At 35.7% G+C, this 24,814-nt stretch overlaps 1 protein-coding gene across 2 annotated transcripts in view; it reads right to left on the bottom strand.

The window, feature by feature from the left end:
* LOC148944120 (adhesion G protein-coupled receptor L2-like) overlaps positions 1–15,940 on the bottom strand; it is a 59,481-nt gene extending 43,541 nt beyond the window's left edge. For both annotated transcript variants that reach the window (XM_089100147.1, XM_089100148.1), the window contains exons 1-3: positions 15,745–15,940; positions 12,247–12,459; positions 917–1,068 (exon numbers count right to left, since the gene is read on the bottom strand). In XM_089100147.1, coding sequence (XP_088956273.1) covers positions 917–1,068; positions 12,247–12,459; positions 15,745–15,928 — 549 coding nt within the window. In that variant the 5' untranslated portion in view covers positions 15,929–15,940. The remainder of the gene's footprint in view (positions 1–916; positions 1,069–12,246; positions 12,460–15,744) is intronic.
* Between the last annotated feature and the right edge of the window lie 8,874 nt (positions 15,941–24,814).

The following is a 24,814-nucleotide window of genomic DNA, read 5'->3' as shown; positions in this document are numbered from 1 at the left end:
TATAGATTTTATGCTGGTAAATGCTTTCCTACCTGGCAAACACTTTCCTACCTAAAAGGCGAGTTTCTTAGTTTCTTTGCTGCAGTTTCTTAGGCTAAAATGTTTGGAACTGAACAGGCTGCTGATACAAATGTCTTGTATTGACTGAATGTCTTGTATGTTGTATGGAATGTCTTGTACTATCTCTCTGCTCTTATCAGTCAGGATGCAAGTCAATACACAGTGGCTGATCCAGGGGGACGCGGGGGGCGCCCCCCCCCCCAAGGTAGTCTAAAGTAGTTTAATTTACTTAATTAACGCAATATTGCGTTAATTAAACTTGCTCCTAACGCAAGTTTATCGGATCAACCTATCTTGCCCCCCCCCGCCTAAAAAAATCCTGGATCCGCCCCTATCAATACATCCTAACTGATAAGAGCAGGGATACAAGTCCACAGATCAATAATATAACAGTATAGTTTATATTAAGCAGTCTGATCGTAAACTTTAAGCTAGAAACTATTTTTTTTTCTGTTTCACCAAACACTGCATGGCTGGTAGATGGTCTGGCTTCAATTGTTTGATGACTTAATTGCCATAAATCCGAAATTGGCAAAACTTCCTGAAGGATAAGGACGCAAAAAAAGTTCAAAACCATGATCGTCTCAAGTGCGTGGTTTCAGTTATTGTACACAAAGTTTAAAAATTGCAGTTAAGATTGAAATTCAAAATTTAAAATAGAAACAGGTTTAAATATTTTAAAGTAAGGTGAACAATTTTTTTCCAATCCAAAAAATATAATCGAAAAAGGTAAAAAGATGAAAAGCTTAAATCAACTCAAATTTATTTTTGCACAAAACAAAAACTTAAAGTTAAAAAAAAAACGAGCCTACTAATTTACATGTTACTTATTTTTTTTTCAAATTCCTCTACTTACCCTAGGAGATCCTTTGCACCGGCTGTCATCAATAGGGCCCCATACTGCTTTTCCTGTTTCACGATCAAGCGCACAAGGCCTTTGAGCGTAGTTAAAGGTATTTGATCGTTTCCAATGACTTGTTGAATTTCTTTTCATTCGATATTCCGAATCTGAAAATATATATATATAAGAAAAAACCAGTCCTCTGGATTAAAATAACCATTAATAGGGTCACGGTTTCTTCAAATGCATATTTTAGGTACAGAAACGCAGCCAGAGAATCACTTAGCCTTGTTCGTTAATATAATTAAATAAAAAAAAACAATTTTTTAAACTGAAAGTAAGGAGTGACATTAAAACTTGAACGAACAAAAATTATTCTGTATATGAAAGGGGCTGTCCTCTCCTCACCGCCTCGCTCTTTACGCTGAGGTTTTTTATTATTTAAACAATAGAGTTGTGAGAAAGAGTCTTACTTTAGCGTAAAGAGCGAGGCGTTGAGGAGAAGACAGCCCCTTTCATATACGGAATAATTTCTGTTTGTTTGTTTTAATGTCGCTCCTTACTTTCAGTTAATTTTTTTTTATTTAATTTTTGAACGTTTTTGAATTAATGCAGGCTTTGATTTTGGCTCACCGGACATGAATAATCAAAACAAAATTTGCATCTTAATTTTCCTTTTATTTGGTTCAATGGCTTTCTCGAAAGCTGTTTAATTTTATTTACGAACGTTTTTATTAGTAATAAATATACGTAACTTATGAATTAACTTACGTAAAAAACTTCTATATTCATATATTTTTAATAAAGAGCGAGGTATTGACTAGGGGGCGAACCCAATCATATACGTAATAATTTCTGTTCGTTTTAAGTTTTGATGTTGCTTCTTACTTTTACTTGAACAACTTGTTTTTTTTAATTTAATTTCTGATCGTTTTTTTTTTTAATAATGCTTGGAAATCCGGTGCCCCCTTCATAGGAATGTCCCTTCTGCCATTAAAACTTCCTCCATGGAAAGATCCTCCCACATAACCCCCGACCCCCCCCCCTCCAACCCCACTACCAGGAAATATCCCCCCTGAAAACGTCTGTATACTTCCCAATAACCAATACTATATGGAAACATTGGGTAAAGTTAGTAAATCTCGGCCCTCCCCCCAGGGACTTTGGGGAATTAAGATATCCTAAAAGACATAGTTAATATATTTTCGACCATACTGAACAAAATAGCTATCTCAAAATTTTGATCGGGCGGCTTTAGGAAAAAATGGGCGTGGGAGGGGCCCTAGTTGCCCTCCAATTGTTTGGTCACTTAAAAAGGGAACTAGAACTTTTCATTTCCGTTCTAATGATCCCTCCTATGATATTCTAGGACCACCTGGGTTGATCTGATCACCCCTGAAAAAAAAAAAAATAAAAAAAAAAAAAAAAAAAAAAATCATCCGTGATCTTTCTTCAGGCAAAAAATACAAAATTCCACATTTTTGCAGATAGGAGCTTGAAACCTCTACAGTAGGGTTATCTGATATGCTGAATCTGATGGTGTGATTTTCACTACGGTTCAATAGCTTTTAGGGAGTGTTTCCCCCCTTTTTCGAAAACCAGGCAAATTTTCTCAGGCGCGTAATTTTTGATTGGTAGGACTAAACTTTATGAAACTTATATATTTGAAATCAGCATTAAGATCTGATTCTTTTGATGAATCTATTGGTATCAAAATTCCGCTTTTCAGAGTTTCGGTTACTATTGAGCCGGGTCACTCCTTACTTACAGCTTGTTACCACGAACTGTTTGAAACCTTAGAACGAATTATTGACAATTATTAGTAAACAAGAATTACTTTGATTAGTTACGACAGATGAATTTGAATTGTTTTAGTTACAAAAAGAGATATTATTATAATTATAAAATTTATTAAAATTTTCATTTTAATTTCATTGCTTTTCATTAAAGCTTATTTTCCGTTTATTTCATTTCATAAAACTTCACCAAAATTTTGATTACCTGAAAACCAAAATAATTGACATGCGTTTTTAATTCTCAACACGGCCAATAGTAGAAACATATCCTCCTATATTTCTTGCAATGAAAACAGCCAAGTGTGGTGCAAGTTGGCTCTCACAAATAAGGTTTTTCAGAAAACCAGAGGCCTGGGTTCCAGGGTCTTATCCAGGATTTTTGTACAGGCAGGGGAGGGGGGGGGGGTACCAAAAATTTTTTTTGGGAGGGGTAGTATGAAAAGATATTGATGATTACATTGGGTAGCAAAATATATTTTTTGAAAATCGTCTAGGGTTTTCCGGCCGAATCAAACTAATTTGGATGCTCTGAGTCCGAAAATGACCTTGGTTTTGCTCTATCAGGTCAGGATTTTTTGCTACAGAAATTATAAAAAACAATCTATTTTGCAAAAAAAACAAATTCCTGCGGATCATCAGTTGAGAAACCCCTGACGATTTTTTCCATTTTTCTTAAGAAATAACAGTCAACGTATCCAAATTCAGTTTTTATTTACTCCAATAAATTTGATAAGCATAATTCATAATATTAGTAAATGAATCAGCGTTACGTGACACAAAGCTTTAGAGTTCATAGCATAAATCAGCGTTTCTTCGATTCCCGTGTGTAAGCAGCTGCTGGGTTGTCTCTCTTCAGCGACAAGCAGTAGTCAACCTTCATCACTGCGTCCCACCCTCCCTGGTACCTCTCCTCTATTTGGCACATGTCCTAATGGGACCTTTCTCCTGCTCATCGCTCATCACCCCAAGGTTTTCAGGAAACTTATCTGTGTGTGAGAGCTGGAAGTGAATCTTTATATTCATCAAACACCCCAGTTTTTGGAAAGGGTCGACACAGGTAGTTGAAGCACCTTCCATCCTTGTCCAGAGCGTGCGTGAACTGTTTCATTAATCCAAGCTTCATGATTATGACGTTTCTCGCCCCAGGCACTAACTGCTCTCGCGCCGGCCACTCTTTCTTTACATTGTGCTGGGCTCTGTCTAATTCAAATTCAAATTCATTTAATTCAAAAACAAGACATAGGTCTTGTGGGCAAAGCCCAAATATGATGTCTCTTATTCATAATTAGCAAAATAAAGTTGTCTGATAAAACTTTGTCAGGATAAATGAACTAAAGGATAAACACCCTTGAGATTGAGAATAAAATTGTTTAATAAAACTTCGTCAGGATAAAATAAACTAAACAATAAATACACTAGAGATCATTGTAATATTTCACAAAGCTTGGCACAAAGCTTTTACTGTAGCGCATGGTGTTACAGTTGACTGGGGTTCGTTTCGGTGTATGTGTGGGTCTCGACTGTCACACATACATATAAAGCATGGGTACTTCGTGAACCTGGACTGCTGGCCAAGTAGAAAATTCACCATCTTGACGTCGACGCAGATGGTCCATTGATGCTGCTCATATTGAATTTTTTCAAGTACGCACTTCACTAATTCATATTTCTCTTTGAGAGTTGTGGAGTGCACATAAAGGATTGAGGCGAACTGATTCCCATTGTGAAGGAGCACACACTTCAAAGAGCGCTTGTTGCTGTCAATGAAGAGTCGCCAATCACTCGGATCATATTGAGGAGCGCTGAGTTTACCAAGAAGACCGGCGACATCTCGGCAGTACACGAGATCTTCCTCCTGGCAGAAGTAGGCCATGTAGCCCTCATGCCTTCTACAAAAGAACGTGATACGCGCGTCCTCACCAAGTTGAATTTTCTCTTTGAGTCTGGAGGCCAACAGCTCGGAGGAAGTCTTCGGCAAGCTCAGATCCCGATCCAGACCATTAAGCTCACACTGTGAAAAGGGCTGCGGACCACTCTATGCTTTATACTCCTCTTCTGTATATCCTCCCTCATTTTTACTGGTGGCCTCGTCGTCGCTGTCGAGAAGCTCTATGAACGCTGGTACAGGAATTTATTCGCAGTCAGTAACTGGACAGCCGGTAGATGGAAGATTGGGATACTGGAGGCTGTGCCGATTCTTCTGGTTGATGCCAGTAGTATTGATGGAGCAGAAGTAACAATCCAATGCATGGTCTAAGGTCTGTCCAAACCACCGAAATCCCAAACTTCTGTGAAGTTTTTGCTCCCTTCGTCCACCGCCAGTGGTATTCAACACACATCTTGTACACCGTGTGTGGTTCCCAGGAATTATCCTGGTTACCCAGCTTGACTTCAAAGTATGCCTCGTAGAGGCGCTTTACAAATCCTGTGATATTCCTCCTGTCTACTGACAGCGTGTAATCTCTGCAGATGTAGGAGGAAAACATCAGAATCATCCCTACATGACCGTCGCAAAAGCCAAAGCCATATAAATCAAGAGAAAGAAATAAAAAAACGCAGGTTAATGTAAGGCAATGAGATTTGAAATAAATTTGATTGGCTAAGAGTTAATTAAATAACCTTGCAATCACGCATACACTTATGCAGCAACCTTTGAGAAATAAGTTAATGTTGTAATTCGATATATTCTTCAAAAAAGTAAGATTAAACTCAAAACCCCTAATATTAGCATATATATAGCTCGTCAGGTTGGCCTATGGCTGTATCTCAAAAATTGACCTGATACATAAAAATGAATGTGATATTCGCACTCGGAACACAAAATTTAGTCTAAATCAGTTGAGAAACCCCTGACGTTTTTTTTGCTGTTACGCAGTATTATTAAATTGATGATTGATAAGTGTGTTCTAGGTATAAAACAGGGAAAGTCAAATAATATAGCTGGATGGGTCTGTAAACTCTACAGAAAGCTCGTTTATTTTTATATATAAATACATGGAAGGTATAAAACCAAATAACCAAGCCCCACTACCATAATCGGTAGAGCTTGTCATCAATAAGATGCCTAATCATATGGACATTGAATATACGTTAATATACGGTGTTATTCCATAGGTAGAAGGTACAAATATAAAAAATAATCTTGTATTCTTAATAAAATTTAATTATTGAGTAAAAATCCTTATAAGAACATTTTTATATTATGTGCTTTCTTCTGTTCTGTTTTTATGTTTTTATGTTTTATGTGTGTTATGGCCTTTGTTTGTGTATAGGAAGAATAATGTAAACCAACATATCTCAACAAACTTTTTTGGCATTCCTAATTTTTAGACCTGCAAGTTTCTTTTACTTGCATTTATTATTTTTTTCTTTTTTCTTAGGATTTTTTTTATTATTTTTTTCTTATGAAATTTTTTTCCTTAGGATATGTTATTTTATGTACTTACTTCTATTCTGTTTCGTTTAATGCTATGTTGTTTAATGCTAAGTTATATTTCTGTATATAACTTAGATAGCCCTAGTCAGTGAGTTACACATATTTATAAGTAGTAGGCTAAATATTTTTGTATATAACTTATAAAGGCCTAGTCAGTGAGTTACACATATTTATAAGTAGTAGGTTAAATATGTCACTCAGTTATATATTTCTGTATATAACTTAGATAGGCCTAGTCAGTGACTTACACATATTTATATTTAGTAGGCTAAATATGTCACTGAGTTATATATTTCTGTATATAACTTATATAGGCCTAGTCAGTGAGTTACACATATTTTAAGTAGTAGGCTAAATATGTCACTGAAATATATATTTCTGTATATAACTTATATGCCTAGTCAGTGAGTTGCACATATTTATAAGTAGTAGGCTAAATATATCACTCGGTTATATATTTCTGTATACAACTTATATAGGCCTAGTCAGTGAGTCACACACATTTATAAGTAGTAGGTTAAATATGTCACTGAGTTATATATTGGTGTATATAACTTATATAGGCCTAGTCAGTGAGTTATGTATATTTGTAAGTAGTAGGTTAAATATGTCACTGAGTTATGACCTTTGCAAAACAAAAGTGATCCGTTTATCTGGCCTCCCCCAGGCCATTCAGCGTGTCCCCAGGTGGCAATAGGGGAACGTCCTACAGATATGTAGGGGACCTCCATAGGAGGCACGGACCAAGGGGGACCTTGTCCCTGGGGGTCCATAATAGAATCTGGGGCACCCTTGCCCGGGGTCATAAATACGGGCGGAGGAGGAAGAAGCCCCTCAAATGTACACTCAAAAGGGCCCACTGGTTTGTCCACAAGTTCCATGAGTTGCAAACCTTCTCCCAGCAATGGGTTAAATTGCATGGTGATGCAGAACACCATCAAGGAAGGATCCTCTATAGGAGGACAACTGTGGCAGGGCGTAAGATCCAGATTTATGGACAACGACCTCTGCAAAGGGCTGCCTGGACCCTTTCAAGGTACCTGCAAGACTGAGGGTCTTGCGGTAATCTGTATTCCCACTTGAGGAGTGGTGCCTCTCGAGGACATTATAGCCTAGTAAACGACACAGCAGTTGCACGGGATTCTGACCAATGGATAATTTTTCTGGGCTTGGTCTGTTTGATGGGTGTCTTCGGGCTGAAAAACCTCTTCCTAGCTAATTTATCTACTACGGGCTGAATCCCCGTAGTAGCATAATATTTGTAGGCATGAATATATAATGAGTCGGAGGTAATAGGCTTAAGATTGTCTGTGCAGGATTTCGAATCTTGTTGATAGTAGAGCATCGCCAAGTGCTGAAAACCATGTTGTGACCAAGATGGGCCCAGGATTGCACAAAGCCTCCATTCATGGAGGTCCCAGGGACTTCTTGCTGCCCGGTTCTAAGCCGGCTTAGGCACTTCGGTGTAGACTTGTGAAGATATGTGATCCCCGTCCTGCACTGGTATCCAGGATCATTGCTTTTCCTGAGGCAAAAAAAACTTCAATGATTTAAAGAAAATGAAAATTGAAACTTGGAATGTTAGGACATTAAAAAATGATTATTGTTACAACGTTTTTACTGAGAAAATTAGACACTTAGAACTGGATCTATTAGGAGTTTTAGAAACTCGTATCACAGGGGTAGGAAACATGAAATTAGGAAATATAGAATTTGTTTACTCAGGCAGGAATGATGGGTGTCCATAGATAGGGAGTAGGGCTCATGATGAATAAGGAAGCTGCTCAGTCTTGTTTTGGCTGGTAAGGTATTAATAATAGAATACTAATTGTTCATTTTATGACTAAAAAGTTGGGTATCAGTTATGGTAGTATATGCCCCTGTAGAACCGACTGATGGAGATACTAGTGACTGAGATGAATTTTACTTACAGTTACAGGAGCAAATAGACAAGGTCCCAGGTAGAGATATGATGTTATTACTGGGAGATTTTAACGCCCAGGTTGGTAGAAATAAGGATAGATGGTATCCCAGCTTAGGTAAATTTGGTGTAGGAAAAGAAAACAGTAATGGATACAGACTTTTGCAATTTTGTAGGCATACTAATCTAGTTATAACCAGTACAGTGTTTAGTCATAAAATGGCTCATAAGTTAACATGGTATTCACGTGACGTTAAGACAGCAAACCCTATTGATTATGTTATAGTAAACCGAAGACGGGCAGGATCAATGAAAGATACTAGGGTATACAGGAGTGTCGTTATTGATGTTAAAATTAAAGATCCCCATCTAGTAGTGTCAAGGGTTAATTTAAAGCTGAAATATCGGAAGGGTAATTACCTCCCGGGAAGTTATGATGTTAGTAGACTCCATGATGAGAATTTGAGAGAAACTCTCCAGGAACAGTTGAATACTAAACTTGAGAGTTTAAAATTTGACAATGTTGAAGATGGTTGGAATAATTTTAGAAAAATAATTTGCGAAGTTGCTGAAGGTGTATTAGGGAAGAAAGCTAGAACTGCAGCTAAGAATATTAGTGAAAAAGCTTTATGTTTAATAGAAAGGAGAAAGGACTTGTACAAGAATTATCTGAGTGATAGATCGCATGAAAACAAAAGAAATGTAAAGAAAGTGGAGAAAGCATTGAAATATGAACTAAGGAGGTGTGAAGTGGAGGCCATGGATAAAATTGCCCAGGATTCAGAAGATGCAGCTAGACGGCATAATAGTAAAATATTGTACTGGCACGTTAACAAATTGAGAGGTAGCTGTCACTCCGGACTTGTCCCAGTTAAAGAGAGGAATGGGGTGGCAATTAGCGACAAGGAAAAAGCTAAAGCTAGATGGGCCGATCATTTTGAGAACTTGCTTAACCAAGATAGAGTTGAAGGAAAAAATATAGAGGAAAATGAAAAAGTTTGTGATCCCTTGGATGTGAAGGAAGATTTGTCTTGTGAGGAGGAATTAGCAACAGTACTAAAAGGATTAAAGAATAATAAGGCTCCAGGTGCTGATAGGTTATTAAATGAGTTTCTTAAATTTGGTGGCTCTGAGGTTATAAATAAGTCATTGAAGACTATGAATATGATTTTTGAAAAAGGGGAAATACCTAACGATTTTAGGAAAACCTTAATTAAGCCACTTTATAAGCAAGGTGATAAAAGTGAGTGTGGTAATTATCGAGGCATTAGTCTGGTCTCTGTAGGTAGTAAATTACTTAGTAATATAATACTTTTTAGACTGAGAGATGCCGTAGACAAAGTTTTAAGAGAAGAGCAGTGCGGTTTTAGAAAAGGTAGAGGATGTGTTGACCAAATTTTCACTCTTAGGTTAATAATTGAGAAGTGCCTAAGTTTTCAAACACCTTTGGTCCTCAGTTTTATAGATTATGAGCAAGCGTTCGATTCTGTTGATAGAGGAGCTTTAGTAAAGGTTTTATCCTTGTATGGTATACCCACAGTTTATAGACAGTAAGCTTATCGCAGATCATTTCTGGTCATCGTGAACAAAAAGCTCCTCCCACTTCTTTCTGCCTTAGCTTGTTTAGCCTGTTTCTGAATATACCAGTAAGCTTATCGCAGATCATTTCTGGTCATCGTGAACAAAAAGCTCCTCCCACTTCTTTCTGTCTTAGCTTGTTTAGCCTGTTTCTTTCCACTCGCACCCCTGTCTGGGTTTTTATAATGGGAGAGATAGAGAATGATCATACTGCTATATTCTGTCTACTGTGGGTATACCAGACAAATACATTAAAGTGATTATTGCTATGTACGAGAATAACAATGCTGAGGTTAAGGTAGGAAATGAGGTTAGCAGCTGGTTTTGTATCAAATCAGGAGTTAAGCAGGGCTGTGTTCTATCCCCCTTTATATGGATTATTTTGATGGACTTTTTCTTAAGGAGCACAGGAAAGGCAATGGGAGACCATGGAACCAAATGGGGAGGAAAAAGTCTCCTGGACTTGGATTATGCTGATGATTTAAGCATCCTAGATGAAAGTGTGGGCAAAATGAATGAAGTTTTAGAGGTTTTGCGAGTTCAGGGTGCTAGTATTGGTTTGAAAATTAATGTTAGGAAGACTAAGTCACCAAGGCTAGGAATATGTGAAGATGAAAAGGTGACGTTGGGTAATGAAAAGATTGATCAGGTAGGCAGCTTCACTTACCTTGGTAGTATTATTAGTAAAGATGGTGGGAGCAGTGAAGATGTTAAAAATAGAATAGCCAAGACTCAGGGTGTTTTTTCACAGTTAAAAAAAGTCTGGAAGAATAGGAAGATAAGTCTGCAAACCAAGATTAGAATATTAGAAGCTACATTGATGACAGTGGTCAAATATGGCTCTGAAGCATGGACACTCCGAAAAGCGGATGAAGATTTGCTAGATGTTTTCCAGAGAAATTGCTTAAGGATAGTTCTGGGTACCCGGCTGACTGACCGTATTTCAAACAATAGGCTATACGAAAAATGTGGTTCAATACCGCTTTCTAGGTCTATAATGAAAGAAAGGTTGAGGTGGTTAGGGCATGTTGTGCGGATGAAGGATGACAGATTGCCGAAGATTGTTCTTTTCGGCCAACCATCTAGGGCTAAACGGAAAGCAGGTCGTCCCCTTCTGGGGTGGGAGGACGTCATAAAGAAAGATTTAAAGGAAATGGGAACTTCGTGGGCGGGTGTAAAAAGGGAGGCTTTGAATAGATTGGGGTGGAGGAGGAGCGTGCGTAGCTGTGTTGGCCTCAGGCGGCTTGGTGCTGCGAAGAATTGTTAGTAGTAGTAGTAGTTTAAAGTAAGTATGTACTATGTTGTATGTGTGTTATGTTACTTTTGTGTTATGTCTATGTTACTTTTTGTGTTGTCAGAAATTATGTAAACTAACAAATTCTGTAAACTTTTGTAGCACTAGCGGTAAGGCTTGTGCTGTTTAAAGTAGTATTCTAACGATAAATTTTGTAACTATTGATTTTTATCTGTTCGTTTCTTTTTTTTCCCTCCTCAGGGGTAACCTCATTCAAATAGCGGTTTTAGAATATCGAGACAGGATCTATTCGAAAAAAATTTAAAAATTCTAGTGTTCTTTTTTTGCAAAGATGACAACACCCGTGACTTGATCATATATCTAGATTTTTTATCAAAACTTGGTCACTGACAAAATTTTCGAAATTTCCTATAAGGTATATAAATTAAACTTTCAGGAAAATATCTATAGTTCACATTAGTCTAATAACAGAAGCTTCAACTGGTCTTCTACATTCCCATCGTAATGTGCTAAAAATTTGTTATTAAGCACGCACGAAGACAGGGGCGTGACGAAAGTTATGTGACTGGTGTGTCCCAAAAATCTTTAATGGAGAGTATTGAATCTTCCATACTGCATAATATTGATGCTGTGAACCTAATTTAAATCCGATGATTCTACTTTTATGCTGGTTTTTTATATATAAACCTCATTTTATTTATAGTCACCATTAGTAAGTTATGTTTACATTATAAGTCATGAAATTTACTCATTTTGTCATTCCTGAATAATATAAATAAAATCATATAAAATTTACATAAAAAAATAATATAATATTTGTATATACAATAATACAAAAGAAACTTAAGTATTTGATCAAATGACAGTTTTGACATCTTAGTCAATTTTAGACAGTTTTAAATATTTTGTAAACACAAGTCTCTGTTCAAGCCCACAGAAAAAAACTTGGTACAACCTGACGGAACATAACACGCAGTGGCGGGAATAAAAACATGACATCCACGGTGAAAATATGGCATTTTCACTTTGAAACTTCTATGCCAAGATCGGGGCAGATATAGACCCGAAAGCCTCATTCCCCTTTCAGGCCTAGATGTATTTTGTGTCAGATCACTATAAAGGTATAACTGTCTATATTGTAACATAGAGCAGAGATCCTGTGTTGGGAAAGATTTTTTTAATGTTAAGGATCTAACAATTTCGAAAACCATAATTTACCAACTTTAAAAGTAACTCGTGTTTTTCATTTCTATGAGTCGCTTTTAAAGGGCTTGGTAACTTATTGTCTTGTGAATTAAAGCAGCCTTAAGATGGCTCATGTGAACTATAACCGAGAATTAATAAAATTTTAGATCTTACCCTTTTGACTAGCATGATTTCTTGCTTCTGATGGTATTTCACGGGCATTTCTGCGATTTCTGTGTACTACAACGCCATCTTTTGAAGTCAAGAATGCCTCTGTTGGTGTTTCCTGTAGATCCCCCCATGAAAACGTAGCTTGGTGGTTAAGAAGACTACTTGGGCTTTTTCCTATGAAGCTTTTTCGTTCCTTGCCTTTGATCACGCTAGAACCTAAAAATATAAATATGTGTAACAGGCATGTACCATGGGGTTTATTTTTGCAGGTGGTGCGGTGGGGGGAGATAATAAAAACAACTTATTTTATAATTTAAAAAATAAAGTCCTATAAATGAAGTACCTATCACTGCGTATGTCACTGGTGTGAAACACGTCTAAGATGATAAATGCAAATTATAAAAGGTATAGCAAGTATTATTCTTGTCTTTAAATTTTATGGTTCGACAAAGCTAATTAAAGAATTAAATTAAAGGGTTAGATTAAAGGATTAAAGGATAAAGGATGAGCTGATCCATAATCTAAAGCCTTTGCTTCTTAAAAACAGTCAGTCACACGAAATACAGCGATTTTTCCAAGTTTTCTTTTTTCCCTTCTCTAGGAGCAGCTTCTAAAACCATAATTTTGGTAGGGAGCTCATGAGATTGGAAATTGACATTTCTAGTGCCATTTTTAAGAGTGAAAAGTGATTAGAAGACAACTATTCCCCCATGCCCTCCTAATGCATCCAATCAAAATTTTAAGATAGCCATTTTGTTCAAAATAGTAACAAAGTAACAAGATTAGGTAACAAAACTCCAGGGCTTACAAAACCCCCCAGAGCCCAGGGGTACATGTTGAAAGTTGCGCCCCGGGCATATAAGGTTTTTATTTAAGGGTTGGTTGTATAGCCTAAACTTTCGAGGGTTTTATTTGATTAGAAAATAAAAGTTCTGTCTCTTTTTAAGAGTCAAAAGTGATCAGAGGGCAACTAGTTACAGTTATGTAAATTTTAGTTACAGTAAAATTTATATAAAATTATTAAAATTATATTTTTAATACAAAATTGTAATTTTAAATTGTATAATTACATATTAAAACATAAATAAAAAAAGAGAAACACATCACTGCTATCTATGTAAAAAAGTGATTTTCTTGTTTTTCAAGAAGAGAGGCTGAAATTTTCTGATTCAGGGTTTTCGACCATGATAATTCTTATGGTACACTTTTATTTCAAACCACAGCCATTTTTGAAGTGTGTCATACTCTTCTCCAAAATTCCCAAAAATTTGTTTTAATAAACATTAACTATTACGATAAAATCATATTAGTTATTACTCCTAAATCGCCTATAAAAGAAGAACTTTTATCTCTAGACAGTTTTTTTTAAGCGCGATTTGAAACTTTCTTAAACTATGGGATTTGGCTTGCTCTTTTCTAGATTGCACCCTAGATTTTTTTTTCTTTTTTTATTTTATTTACAAACGGGTTAAAATAAATAAATAAACAAACTTCTCATTTAAAAAACACAATCCAATGCATTACTGCATGCCGGACAAAAACCCGAAAAAAAAGAAAAACACTTAAAAAAAAGAAGAAAAAAATGTAATATTTTCTTTTATTATCTTTTATTTCCTCGGACCCTAATATAACCCAAACCAAAAACAAATAAATATGTTCTTTCGCCTCCCTCTCCCACCCCTACAACAAAAAAGTGGGAACTCGAGAATCATCCACGCAAACAACCCAACACAACTAACGACATTCACAAAAAGAGAGGAGAAAAAAAAAAAAAAAATAAAAAAGATTGCCCTAAAGAGCACCCTCGCTCTTTTCTAGACCGGTATGGGCTATGGCTGCTCATTTTGTCACTGAAAAAGAAGAGAGTTTGGAAATGATGTTGAATTTTAAAAAGAAGAATTATTTTTCTCACTTTTTATATAATATTTAGCGCTTGCCAAATTATAAGCAGAAATTTCACTAATGCAGAACCACGTCATATCAAAATGTTTTCTTGGCCACTTTTTCTTGTGCCACTGAAAAACAACGAAGCATGGACGGATTAAGATACTTTCTTAAACCACATTGGCCTGCCATAATATAAACTAGAAACGATCAAAAATTGGTTATTTAAGGCCAAACGAAATATTGGAAAAACAAAACGAATTTTTTTTTGATTGTTTGGTATTTGGTTTTGATTCTTCTAATTTTGGCTTTTATTGAATTTTATTCATCTTCTAGTTTATTTTCTTTATATTTTTTATTGGTTTGTTTTTTTCACATTGACTGTCCGCGTTTGTTTTTCGTTTTTTCCTTGTTTTTTTATTGGCATTTTCCTTAAATTTGTTTTTTTGTTCACGCTGAAGAAGAGAGGCTGTTGTCCTTTCGAAACATTCATTTTGTTTTTCAGTATTTGCGTTTGGTCTTAAAAAAAACATTTTTATCATTTCTTCTTTATAAGAAATGTTTTTTAGAATTTTTTAGGAGGATTAGATGTTTGTGAATTAGATGTTTTTTAGGAGGGGGTTAAATCGAAAACGTCAACCTTTAACACAGCAACTTAACTGAGTTAACTTAGGAACCTATTTTAAATGTGTCTACGTTTCTTGACTTCATTTTTTTTTTCTTCAGACACATACAGTATAAAGAAAAAAGAGAAATCCAATAAATTAAAAAAAAATGTAAAAAGTACAAACATAAAATAACAAAAGGAAAAAAACACGTATCTCTGACAAAAATAAGACAATTGTATTTTCGTAGTCAAGGATTAGAAAATTCTGTTAGTTCTCGGGAGTGGTGCCACCCGATGAAAAAAATCACTAGTTTTTAGTGATTTTCTGGTTGATTTAATGATTTTCTTTAGTAATCTAACAATTTATGTGCTAATTTAGTGATTTGTTTAGGCAATATGAAAATCACTAGAAATAGTGATAAATCACTAGGGGCGGCAACCCTGTTTTCAGACAATAAGAGCTTGACAGTGGATGTTTAATCAGCACCAGGTCACTTTTAAAAAGATATTTCCAGACATATTTTCCAGGGAGGCCAATAAAAATTAAAACATATTTATAATTCGAGTAAGAAGTGCCATGAAATTTGGGAAAAAAGGTTTCAGGGGCTTCTCCTCTCCCAACTTACGTGCCTGGATGTTTACCAGGCAATTAAATTTTAGCGAGTAATATTAGCCTAAATAGATTTTATCTATTTGGGATTGTCATAAAATATAAACTTTTTCTTATTCATATTTTCCCCCAGATTTTGTTTTTTTAGAGTTTCGGTTGCTGCTCCAACCGAATTCACCGAATTAACCTGGAAAATGTTCCTGGAACTGATCAAACTTTACTTGAAGTTAGGTAAATACCGAAGACACCAAACTACTAAAGACACCGAAGTATTTAATTCGGTGTCTTTAGCATCCTATTCTATGGTCTTTGGTTATGTGTGATCACAATCTGTTCATGATATTTTCAAGTTGCTTAGAATTGTGAATTAATAAAGAACGTGACACATTTTGATACTTACCTGTAGTTTGATGTTCTTCTTTTTCCAGAGCGTAAGACTGAAGTCCTAATGGAAACCCATCTGTAGTAAAATCGGCGTTTCCGAAATTCTTTGAATTGGTCAGCTCATTTGGGCACTGCACTTTTGAAATATGTCCAAATTGCACAGACAACCAAGTGAAGGAACCTTTACTTGATTCTGTCATATCTGGCTCACATTTTTCTGGAAATTCAAAAACAGTTATACATAGCTCGTGATTTATTACTATTAAGTAACTTACCTCTTTTTATTAATTAATTAACTTATTTTTTATCAATTCAAATCACTAATTTTTTATTAATATAAAGTATTAATTAATTAATAATTATTCCTTATTTTTATTATTAATTAAAAACTCATTTTAATTAAAAATCATATTTAATTTTGTATTAGCTACTTTTTTATTTATTTTATTTATTTCATTAAGATTGAGCAGCAGCAAGAAGGTACTTATGCCCTGCTATAGGTGAAATACAACAGTTTTTACAGGATTTTTTCATCCACGTTTAAATTCACACATTTTTCCAATTTTGCAGACGTTGATGTAATACCCTTGAAATTTCTAATTTCTCCAAAGAAAACCAAATGAGGAAACCTTTGCTAGATCTTTCTGTACTTCTATAAAGAGCTCATTTTTGTGTATTATTCAAAATAATAATATAGGCTTCTCCATAAACACGAGCGAGGCTTTCCCCTCCATCAAATACCTACTCTTTACTGTTAAGCTAGATTTTTAATACTTCGATATCCATTAATTGATGAGCTAAATGAATTTCGCAGTAAATTAAAAGGACAGTGTTTGTCTACATATGAGTTTTAATCCTTGCTGGGCGAATTTTCTCTCAAGTGATTGTGACACTTTTTTTTGGGAGGGCGACGAGGAAGTAGAATAGAAGAATTATTTTTAGTTTTGGGTCTTCGGTATCCAATTAGGTCGTGAAATTTTTAGAAATTAATTTATTTCGTTTATTTTTATTTATTTTATTATCATTATTTTTTTCCCTTTTTTTCGGGGGGGGGGGAGGCTAAGGATGGCCGGTAGTAATTGTGTATGTAGGGTTTGTAAAGGGTGATGTCTGCCCATACAAGTTTAATAAACTTCGGGTTGTGTTGTTATGTGTTTTATTTTTTTTTAATAGAACCCTTTTTTTCTCTCAAATGAATTTTTTTTGTTCGAACGTTTCAACAGTGAAAAAAGGGTTATCGTCCTTACCACAAACACTTTGCCCAACAACAAAAAAAGGTAGGTTAAAATTCAAATCTCGCCTACTAAAGGCAAAATCTGAGAAATCTCCCTAGAAAATTTGAAAATCAGAGTTTAACAATGCACTTTTTGAGACCTTAGTACCCCTCCCCGATAAAAGTAGACTAACGTCTTCCTAATAGCTCGTCTACTACCATACAATAATGTATAAGCGCAGCATAAATATTAAACAGTAGCGAAAATTCCTATACTCTCCATTAAAGACTTTTGGGACACATCAGTCGCATACCTTTGTTCATGACTCCGCCTTCGCTATAATCTAATTGAATACTAGCAATGCCAAGTAGCAACGGAATCTATTGCTTTGCCGCTTTGATAACTTACCAAAGCGCACGCTGTGACGTGGCCCGTTTCTGAAACAAATTTTTGCTACTGTTTAATATTTATGCTGTGTGTATAAGGCTACTTATTATTGAATAAAATTTCTATGATCTTGGATTAATAGGCTTAGGGATAAATACGCCACAATCGGCTATTTTAGCCTCTAAGACTGGATGAACATTTAAACAGGAACTCAAGAGTTCTACACATATTGGCTATCTCAAATTCTCTCGAAAACGTTTAGGCTATATTCGGGCTAGAACTATTCTTTCGCGGAACAAATGCCATAAATTAGTACTTTGCTTTGGCTTGATCCCTCTTGACATTTAGAAAGGGCATTAGAACAGTAAATATCAGTTCGAATGAGTCTGCTTTCTAGAGGACTGAGTCCTCGAGGAATGAGGTCAACGGGAATGAGCCCTCGTTTTCTACAAAGGCAGCTTTCTAAAAAGCCCTGCTGAATAATGCTGGTCTCTCGTGAGCAGGAAATGAGGGTCATATTGGACCCTCTGGAATTAGATCGTGGCACAGGACATTCAGGCTTGGCTAACTCGTCTGTGAAATATAGCAGCCTGCATATTTACGGTCAGATTAAAAAAGTGCGCGGAGAGGAGTTTTAATTGAAACTGAGCCTACTGTGAAAGGTCCTTTAGTGTTGCCTGCTGGCATGGGCAATTTTTATACCACTGCGTAAGAGATACTATGAGTTTTATGATGGGGATGGCTCGGGAGGTATGTGTGCTGGCCCCCTCTTCAGGGGCGGGGGGGATTCGGAGGGTCTTGACCGTTTTTGAGGAGATGCCAAGAATTGGTGAATTTAAGGGAAAAAAAATTCGGGGGGTTGTAGTGCTGCTACCATGTATTTATAGGTCTAAGTAGAGAGATCTAATTGGTGCGTTAGCATGTAGCATAGAGAACGGCGTAGAAGTGCGGAAGGCAGTGACTTAATTTTGTTGAGCATTATTGTTTGTTTTTTTCTTTCGTGTTTATTTTCGTTCAAATGGCCAATGACTTTTAGATGCATGTGTGTATGTATATATGTATGTACATTTAGCCAAGAAATTTAATGAGGTTTTTAACGTCTCAATAGTAGGAAGCACACCGATAAGATACTGACAGTGAAGATAAAGTATACTGGTAACAAGTGCGTTACCTTATTCGTCAAAAGCCGATACAGAAATGCAAAAGTCATATGTTGACTGTACAATCTTTATAGTTTAATTTCAGTTACCCCATGTTTCAGTAGAACCTGGTTTCTTGTTTTTATTACAAAAATGCTCGTTTTTTTCGGCGTGTACTTATGATTTTTTTTTTTTTTTACGACTCGCGTTTCGGAAGCCTGATTAAAAAAAGAGTCAAATTATCAAAAACTTGTATAAAATATTGAACGAAAGACAGCAAAATTAGATTTTACGGGCAGACGGCGGTGGAACCCCTTAAAACGTGTTTTATTATTCCTCTTCCCTATCCCGAGCGGACAGCAAAAACGACGGTGTTGATAGATGATGCAGATATTGGTAGATATTTATTCATATTTAGTCAACAGAAAACAGTAGACATAACAGCACATTCAACATCTTATATCCATCTTAGGCTCTATGTCCAGGAATGCAAGGGAAAAGCATATTTTCCCTTACCCTGGGTTACTTCCCCAACCCTGTTACTTCCCCAACCCTGTTCAATAATAGTGTCCTGGAAGCGCAGGCAAAGTGTCTTCCTTCATGCATTCTTGGGAGAATCAATATGTCTCTTATTTGTTATGCTGATGACATCCTGAATCTCAGCCGTACGATCCAGCGCATTGAGCAGAATTTCAAAATCTTCAAAGATGAATATTCAAAAATCGGTCTGTTTTTTAATCCTGAGAAATCCCAAGTAATCCTTTTCAATTGGCGAAATCCCTCTACTTCTCTTTTAAATATGGACGGTTCTCTTGTTAAACCCTCAGACCATATTACATACCTGGGCCTCCCAATTGGCACATCTATAGGCCACACACGTCATTTGCTGATTTCTCACGTTGAGCGTAAAATTAGCATTTCTTACGCTGTAATCGTAAAAAGCAAACTACGTTTCAACCGTTATATTCTAGCATCCATTTACAACGCCACAGCCCTTCCTCATCTGCTTTACATTGCTCCTTTCTGGAGATTCTTTACAGTTACAGATAAAAAGCACCTACGATCAACTTCTTCAGATTTGCTAAATATCTTTTACATTGCCCCTAGGATAAGAAACCGTAAAATTATTCATTTGTATAAGTAGTGACCTAATATTAGCATTAATAAATCTCTATCCGTTTTCAAAGTAGTTTAATCATCCTGGTCAAAATTTGTTCAAAATAGTTTTTTGTTATATTAATGTAATGCATATAGTCACTGCTCGTATTAATGTAATGAAGAGTTTTCTTTTGTCAGGTGTTTGAATTTTCAATGTGTGTTTGTGTCCTTCTTTTTTTTTCTTTTTTGTTTTCTTTAGTGATTACTCCGTCTACTGTACCTTTTGTACCTTTTTTTGACGGGCAATAAATGAATAATAATAATAATAATAATATTAATAGAAGGTATAAAACATATTTGTATAGACCTGCTTAAGATACGTGTATTAATCCAAGAATTACTATAGATGGCATCATAGGTCCGAAATAACTAGCCAAAGGAAGCCTCCTATTATTGAAGAGAAGGGACATCAAAACAAAAGCATTTTCCCCCCTTAATCAGTCTTAGGTCTATCCATACATGCAAATCACGATTTCTGATTTTTTTTTTTATTGGTCATTTCAAGAACTTGAGAACTTGTCCTCGTAGCGAACCATTGGGTACCGATTTCCTAATTATCTGCCCTCGGTCAGGAGTGCAAAGCACGGTTGGGGGCAAATAATCCAACACTTCCCGTATTTGCCCCACAGATTTCTCCAGGTACCCATTTGGAGCTGGGTCGACTCTGGCTGAACTTACTTAGTAACACAGCCCATCGCCTCAAAGCAGTTTCACCCAAAATAACAATTTTTGTCGAAACTGAGTTACAAACGCTGTCTTGTGTAAAAAAAAGTTCTCCTTCGAATGATCTAATTGACATTGCTGTAAGACGCCCTTTGCCGAATCGCACATTCTTTAAAGCAGTTTTGCAGAATCACATACAGCATGGTCCGTTTTGCCGAAAGTTACTGATTTGCTGAACGAAAGTTGGTTACATGGTCAGAAAATCAACGCTCTAGCTACAGCCGATTCTGAGATACAAATACCAACACTTTAAAACTCATTTTCTCGGGTTTTTGAAAAGCCGATTCGGCAAAACCGCTTTCAGGCAACGAGCTGACGCCCGTTACAAACCAAATAATCAGCAACAGGAGGACTCAAACCCTCCCTTTACGGACACAGGATTTAAAGTACAGCATGCCAACCACTCGGCTAGTACGGCACTCGTTTCAAGATTATTTAATTTAATGAAGAGCGGTATCGATATTTTCGTCAGCATTACCACATTGAAACGTGAAACGTGAAACGTGAATTTAACATTGAAACGTGAATATCAACAAGGAAGCTCATTAGTAGAGGTGACCCTATAACTCCGACGAGTACACCAAATATGGGCATAGAGTCATTAGGAAGAACACGTGGTTAGTGGGGTCAATGACCTAAATTTCCAAGGTCGATGTTGTTGTTGCTCGAGGCGAATGTTATGCCGTCCAGGAATTTGGAACACCTGTGCTGTCGACCTCAATTCACCTATCGTGAATCAATAATTCCCCTTAGAAACAACAAATTAATTCCCCTTTCTTGACAGATCAATCAACCAATGACATCATCTGTCAGACTTTAAAAATTTTCGCCTAGAAACGATTCTCCAGGAATAGATCCAAGTCATTAATGTCTTTGCCTCGGAAACAACTCTTTTGGTCGAACTCCAAAGGATATTAACAACCGAACGCCATGGAAACAATTCTCCAAGAAACATCTTAGCGATGAATTGTTTTAGCTCGGGAATCAGCTTTCTTATTAATTTGAAATGTCTTAGCGCAGAGATGCCAAAAACAAAAGGAACACGCTGAATTACTTTTAGGGATTATTTGGGCGAAACTGCTTTAGACAGGTTATTGTATTATTTCGGCGAAAAACTTAGAGACATTTTAAAAGATGATTTATTAAGAGATTTTGGAAGAGGATTTGAGGGTGAAACTCTGTGGTCGTTATAATACACAAGTTTCATTTGAACAGTGTTGTGAGGTCCTCTACCCCAACCCCAAAGGGTTCCGATCCCCCTACCCCAACCCCGAAGGAAGCCCCCGGTCCTCAAAGGTCCCCCGGGCTCCCAAAAGACCACCCGGCCCTCAAGGGTCCCCCAGACCCCCAACGGACCCCCCGGGCCCAGAAGGGCCCCTCCCCCCTTGGCCCCAAAGGGCCCCTCCCCTCCCTCTTCCTCCCCCTCCTCACCGCCCCCTCCCCCTCCTCCCCTCCCCTCCTCCTCCCCCTCCCCCATTTTTTAATATTTTTTTGTGCATTGAAACAAAGAACGACCCCCTCCCCCCGGCCCCTCCCCCTCCATTTTTCAAAGTTCATTTTGAATTTCTTTCGTTGAAATGCAAGAGTTGGAATATTTCAGTAGTGTTTGCTTGTGGTTTACCTTGTCACAGTTACATTTTCTTGATTTTTCAAAGTTCATTTTGAATTTCTTTCGTTGAAATGCAAGAGTTGGAATATTTCAGTAGTGTTTGGTTGTGGTTTACCTTGTCACATTTACATTTTATTGATTTTTCAATGTTCATTTTGAATTTCTTTCATTGAGATGCAAGAGTTGGAATGTTTCATTAATGTTTTGTTGTGGTTTACCATGTCATAGTTACCTTTTCTAGATATTTCAAAGTTCATTTTTAACTTATTTCGTTGGAATGAAAGAGTTGGAATATTTTATTAGTTTTTTGAAGTGGTTTACATTGTCACAGTTAAATTTTCTTGATATTTCAAAGTTAATTTTGAATTTATTTCGTTGAAATGCAAGAGTTGGAATATTTCAGTAGTGTATTGTCGTGGTTTACCTTGTCACAGTTACATTTTCTTGATTTTTCAAAGTTCATTTTGAATTTCTTTCGTTGAAATGCAAGAGTTGGAATATTTCAGTAGTGTTTGGTTGTGGTTTACCATGTCACAGTTACATTCTCTTGATTTTTCAAAGTTCATTTTGAATTTCTTTCGTTGAAATGCAAGAGTTTGAATATTTCTGTAGTGGTTTGTCGTTTTTTACCATGTTTCATTTACTTTTTATATATATTTATATGGAGATTATGAATTTCTTTTTATTTATTTCTCGTTTTGTTATAGTTCTGAAGTGGTTGGTTGTGTGTTACCTAGTCAAAGTTATATTTTCTTAATTTTTCAATTTTCATTTTGAATTTCTGTCATTGAATTGCAAGAACTGGACTATTTCAGTCGTGTTTTGTCGTGTTTTAACATTAAAAACTTACTTTTTTATTATATTACAAAGTCAATTTGAAATTATTTAGTTGAAATGCAAGAGTTGGACTCTTTCAGTATTGTTTTGTTGTGGTCTAAATTGTCACAGTTACAGTTTATTGATTTTTAAATTTTAATTTTTTATTTATTAATTTGACATGAAATAATTGCATTATTTCAGTATTGTTTGGTTGTAGTTTACATCGTCACAGTTACATTTTCTTGATTTTTCAAAGTTCATTTTAATTTATTTCGTTGAAATGCAAGAGTTGGGATATTTCAATAGTGTTTTGTTGTGGTTTACCATGTCACAGTTACATTCTCATGATTTTTCAAAGTTCATTTTGAATTTCTTTGGTTGAAATGAAAGAGTTGGAATATTTCATTATATTTTGTTCTTTTTTTAAATTGTAACAGTTACATTATAGTTTTTTGTAATTTTTAATTTAGATTTTCTTTCTAATTTTTGATATATTTTTAATATTTAATGTGTTTGTGTCATTTGTTTAAATAGTCACAGTTACATTTTCTTGATTTTTCAAAGTTCATTTTGAATTTCTTTCGTTGAAATGCAAGAGTTGGAATATTTCAGTAGTGTTTGGTTGTGGTTTACCTTGTCACAGTTACATTTTCTTGATTTTTCAAAGTTCATTTTGAATTTCTTTCGTTGAAATGCAAGAGTTGGAATATTTCAGTAGTGCTTTGGTTGTGGTTTACCTTGTCACAGTTACATTTTCTTGATTTTTCAAAGTTCATTTTGAATTTCTTTCGTTGAAATGCAAGAGTTGGAATATTTCAGTAGTGTTTGGTTGTGGTTTACCTTGTCACAGTTACATTTTCTTGATTTTTCAAAGTTCATTTTGAATTTCTTTCGTTGAAATGCAAGAGTTGGAATATTTCAGTAGTGTTTGGTTGTGGTTTACCTTGTCACAGTTACATTTTCTTGATTTTTCAAAGTTCATTTTGAATTTCTTTCGTTGAAATGCAAGAGTTGGAATATTTCAGTAGTGTTTGGTTGTGGTTTACCTTGTCACAGTTACATTTTCTTGATTTTTCAAAGTTCATTTTGAATTTCTTTCGTTGAAATGCAAGAGTTGGAATATTTCAGTAGTGTTTGGTTGTGGTTTACCTTGTCACAGTTACATTTTCTTGATTTTTCAAAGTTCATTTTGAATTTCTTTCGTTGAAATGCAAGAGTTGGAATATTTCAGTAGTGTTTGGTTGTGGTTTACCTTGTCACAGTTACATTTTCTTGATTTTTCAAAGTTCATTTTGAATTTCTTTCGTTGAAATGCAAGAGTTGGAATATTTCAGTAGTGTTTGGTTGTGGTTTACCTTGTCACAGTTACATTTTCTTGATTTTTCAAAGTTCATTTTGAATTTCTTTCGTTGAAATGCAAGAGTTGGAATATTTCAGTAGTGTTTGGTTGTGGTTTACCTTGTCACAGTTACATTTTCTTGATTTTTCAAAGTTCATTTTGAATTTCTTTCGTTGAAATGCAAGAGTTGGAATATTTCAGTAGTGTTTGGTTGTGGTTTACCTTGTCACAGTTACATTTTCTTGATTTTTCAAAGTTCATTTTGAATTTCTTTCGTTGAAATGCAAGAGTTGGAATATTTCAGTAGTGTTTGGTTGTGGTTTACCTTGTCACAGTTACATTTTCTTGATTTTTCAAAGTTCATTTTGAATTTCTTTCGTTGAAATGCAAGAGTTGGAATATTTCAGTAGTGTTTGGTTGTGGTTTACCTTGTCACAGTTACATTTTCTTGATTTTTCAAAGTTCATTTTGAATTTCTTTCGTTGAAATGCAAGAGTTGGAATATTTCAGTAGTGTTTGGTTGTGGTTTACCTTGTCACAGTTACATTTTCTTGATTTTTCAAAGTTCATTTTGAATTTCTTTCGTTGAAATGCAAGAGTTGGAATATTTCAGTAGTGTTTGGTTGTGGTTTACCTTGTCACAGTTACATTTTCTTGATTTTTCAAAGTTCATTTTGAATTTCTTTCGTTGAAATGCA

This window comes from Artemia sp. Qi Xiang Cuo, chromosome 14 (assembly GCF_049724085.1).
Source record: "Artemia sp. Qi Xiang Cuo chromosome 14, ASM4972408v1, whole genome shotgun sequence".
NCBI lineage: Eukaryota > Metazoa > Arthropoda > Branchiopoda > Anostraca > Artemiidae > Artemia > Artemia sp. Qi Xiang Cuo.
The sequence above is the reverse complement of the archived record's forward strand: the minus strand, read 5'-3'. Positions and strand labels throughout refer to the sequence as shown.